The following is a 4,306-nucleotide window of genomic DNA, read 5'->3' on the forward strand; positions in this document are numbered from 1 at the left end:
TAGGCGCCCCACCTGGGCTGCCCTGTTGGGCCATCTTCTTATTCCGATGGGCCTTCGTTCCTTAACAGCATGATGAAGTTTAATTCTCTCGCACGAGCTCGAGTGATTGGCCCAACTGGATGAGCAACTGTAGGCGCCTGAGGTGGAGGAGCAACTGGAGGCGACTGAGGTGCTGCTGGTGTAGATGTACTCGTGGTGTCCTCATCACTTTGTATTAGATAAAGATTTTAATAATGGATTGAAACAATTCACATGAAAATTACACCATTCCACATTCATAACAATGACTAAAGATACATATAAAGATTATACTAATAACAAGACAATAAAGATACATATGCACTAAAGATTACAAATGCTCCATAGTGGACTTCATGTAGCTCTTCTGTTCTACCATTATTTTCTGGTACTGGAGGAGCGGAGGTGACTCTCCATAGATTTTGGAGAAGATTGAGGTATGTGTAGAGAATAGCGCAAGCATGTTCTGTTAACTGGGATTGAAGGAACGGAGGTGGTACATGTATTGCCAGTCCATCTGCATCATATTACCATATTACGTGGAAAATGAACATAAGATTTCATATAGGATTATTATTTATAATATTTAGTTCTTGCATTAAACATGAGATAAATAAATTGTTGGTGAAAGAAATACAATCATTTATTGTTAAATTATAGTGACATGAAAAAATTAAGCAATGACCAAATTCTATTTTCTTACACCTACAATTTATTTATCTTAATTTTATTGCAATGAAACACATTTACTTTAATTTTTTTCTCAATATTGAAATCCTCTCCATTCTCCCTCACATTTACTCTCCATTCTCCCTCACATTCGAGCTCAAAATCCTCTCCATTTTCTCCTTCACATTCTTCCACACATCAAGTTGTTTTAACTAATATGAATAACAAGCAAACTATCCATCACATTCTAGCTCAAAAACATGTAGAAATAAAAATCCTCTCCATTCTCCCTCATTCTAAAAAAACTCATTTTTCTCCCTCTCTAAAGCATAAAACAAAGCATAATAACAATAAATGAAAGGAGGATGAAGTAGCTAACCTTCACAATACTTTGGATGAGTGAAATCCCCACGAAAATGAGGAAAAAAATTCGGGCAGCACCTCCCTAGAGTTGCTTCGTCGCCATGGAGAGAGGAGGATGAAGCTCTCTAGTGGAGTAGAGTGGCTCGGGCTGGAGGAGAAAGAAGAGGTCTCTGTCTTGCGATTGTATAGGGGAGGAGATTTTATCCTAGTTGGAAATTCCAACCGGGATAAAAACAAACCCCTTTTGTCTAGTTGGTAGTTTACTCCCGGTTGGAAAAGCCTCACCCTTTTATCCCGGTTGGAGTTACCAACCGGGACAAAAGGGGACCGCCGTCGATGGGAAAAATCTAGCCCTTACAACCGGGACTAAATGTGAGCTTTAGTTCCGGTTGGTATTTACAACCGGGACTAAAGAGTAGCTTTAGTTCGAGTTGGTATTTGCAACCGGGACTTAAAACTCCCCAACAATCTATTCTACCGTGGCATATCACCTTTAGTCATGAGCAAATTTAAACTGGAATAAAAGAGGGTAGATGAAAGATGAGTTCTCTACCTGTGGAGGTGCGCCGCCCACAAGAAGCCATTCCAGCCGCCGCCTCCACCCAGGGGCGCCTGCGCATCCACCAGGCACCACTCAGACCCGAGAGCTCGGCGGACATGTGGTACTCAACGCCGCTCTCTCCGAGACGAATACTGACGGCGTGGTCTGTCCCCGGCAACGTCGCCTGCGCGGCGGCGACCATGTGCAAGGCGACGCGCTCGACGTCAGTTACCGGCTCGGCGCCGATAATCACGGCCCCCGCGCCGTCCGCGTCGAGGTGAACCTCGTCGAGGGCGCGGAAGGCGGAGACGCTGACGTCCGCGCTGACGGCCAGCACGCGCGCGCCGGGGATGCTCTCGGCGATGTCCTTCGCGAGGCGGAGCGCGCTGCAGCCCGCGGAGCAACCGTGGAGGTAGAGCACGGTGCGCTGCACGGTGGGGCGGAGGCCGTGGAGCGTCGCCACGCGGAGGTCCGGGCCCGGCGAGACGGCGCTGGAGTTGGTGCTGAGGACGAGGTGCGTGATGTCGGCGGCCGGACGGCCCCACTCCGCGATCGCCTTTGCCGCCGCGGCCGCGGCGAGCTCCGGCACGGCGTCGTCGGTGATCCTCATCCGTGCGCCGAGAGACGGCACGGCAAGGTCCAGGAAACCCGGGTGGCTGCCGATCATCTCCTCGGTGTGGTGCAGATGGCGCTTCCTGATGCCTGAGTTGTCACGTGCGCGCGAAGCCGGAATCGTAGCAAATCCAGAAAAATCTGTGCCATGGCAAAACAGTTGACCGTATCATAAGTTTTGATCGACATGTCCGTACACATTCTCTTCATCTTGGCCTTGAGCTTGGCGAGGTGGTCGCTCCTGGTGACACGGAAGTACCAGTCGGGGAACTCCTCTTGGAGCAGGCAGTTCGCCGGGTTCGCCGTGCTTATGGCCAGCATGGCCGCCGGCTGGTTCTCTTCGAGGACGGTTGCCATCATGGTCGCTCGCCGGCGAGAAGAAGTTGTGCTCGATCGTTCGTGAGACGTTGAGATGTTCTGACAATGTGCATAAGATCGAAAATTTCTTGGATACATAAAGGCACTGGAGATTCACTGTGCCAGATTTTTCATCGTGGGTTGTATACGTGCGTTGGTAGTTGAGCAGCAAGCTCCCAAGAACGAGGACTGCCGTAGGCGCTGGGAGATTTTCGCAGGGGTATTTGTTTATTCCCTATCACATCTAATGTTTAGATACTAATTACGAGTAGTAGACTAATTGTAAAATCAATTACACATATGGAGGCTAATTCACGAGACGAATCTATTAAGCCTAATTAATTCATAATTAGCACATATTTACTGTAGCATCACATTGTCAAATCATGGACTAATTAGGCTTAATAGATTCGTCTCGCGAATTAGTCTCCATCTGTGCAATTGGTTTTATAATTAGTTCATGTTTAATGCTCCTAACTAATATCTAAACATTCGAGGACTAAACTTTTGTCCATGAACACCCTCTAATTTGATCAGACTCAAAATTGTAATATGTATGTTGACTGTTAGTCTTAAAAAAGTGAGGCTGATGAGACTGCAACGTTTGATTATACTGTATGCGTATGTCTTGGCCTGAAATGCATGCATGGATGTCGGCAACCGGTTACAGGACGGTAGAGACATATGGTGCATGTGCCTGCAATTTTTATATTTATATCTATATCTATTTATAAAACATGTAATATTTTTCTCTTAACTTTTGGTCTGATCTAACTCTATCACTGACATGTAGATCTAACTTCAACTTCTCTCATGGAAAGTTGGACCCTTAGTCCAATGACTTATCCAGCCATTTGCCTGTCCACCCGCTACCCCTTATACTTCCCTACCAAAGCACAAACTATGGAGGGGAGAAATTGGAGAAGACAAGAAGAGAGATAGATGGCACATACTCAACTGTAGGTGGTGGTCCGACTAAGCCCTTGTTTACTTCCCTCCAAACTCCCAACTTTAACACTATGCAAAAAGAAGATTCCCCATCACATCAAACTTGCGGTACATGCATGGAGTACTAAATGTAGACGAAATCAAAAACTAATTGCACAGTTTTGTTGTACTTTGCGAGATGAATCTTTTGAGCCTAATTAGTCAATATTTGGACAATAATTCACAAATACAAACGAAACGCTACAGTTGCGCATTTATGGCAAAATGACAATTTTGCCACTCCCAAATTAGGAAGTAAACAAGGCCTAAGACGGGGACAATGCGTGATGGCAAGAGCCCAGATGTGACCCCGGCACATCTATTGATGTTGTGGATGTCGGCATGGCCAACGAGATCCCGCCACCTCACCTGCGCCGCTACTCCCTCTTTGCTATAAGAGGACAAAGCAACGGAATCTTTATTGATGGGTCTCCGCGTTGATGTGCTTGTTATGGGCCCTGCCAGCAACAAGCCATGCTTGCCTGCCTGTTCGCCACGAAGCGGTGCATGCATGCACACTGCCAGCCATCACGCCCTCGCAACATCCTGCAGGAAACTATTGATCTTGTGCGATGTGTATAGCTGTGTTCACATAGCGTGATTTCAGCTATGCTTCCAGTGATTTGCGTCAATCTGCAAGAGTAGAAGAGTCCAGAGAGAGTAGGACAATAGAAGCTCACATTAGAAAGAGAGAGAGATGGACATGGCATGCATTCGTGATTTTGATTGTTCTTGGGTCAATAAAGGAAATAAAAAATA

General features: G+C 46.4%; 1 protein-coding gene across 1 annotated transcript; it reads right to left on the minus strand.

The window, feature by feature from the left end:
- Positions 1–247: 247 nt before the first annotated feature.
- On the minus strand, positions 248–2,615 carry LOC117866594 (bisdemethoxycurcumin synthase-like). The gene is made up of 2 exons (XM_072295688.1): positions 2,393–2,615; positions 248–2,297 (listed from the first exon to the last, which is right to left on the minus strand). Exons 1-2 carry the CDS (start codon positions 2,561–2,563, stop codon positions 1,560–1,562), a joined length of 909 nt encoding a protein of 302 aa, XP_072151789.1. The 5' UTR covers positions 2,564–2,615; the 3' UTR covers positions 248–1,559.
- Positions 2,616–4,306: the final 1,691 nt, after the last annotated feature.

The sequence above is a fragment of the Setaria viridis genome, chromosome 8, assembly GCF_005286985.2.
Source record: "Setaria viridis chromosome 8, Setaria_viridis_v4.0, whole genome shotgun sequence".
Lineage (NCBI taxonomy): Eukaryota > Viridiplantae > Streptophyta > Magnoliopsida > Poales > Poaceae > Setaria > Setaria viridis.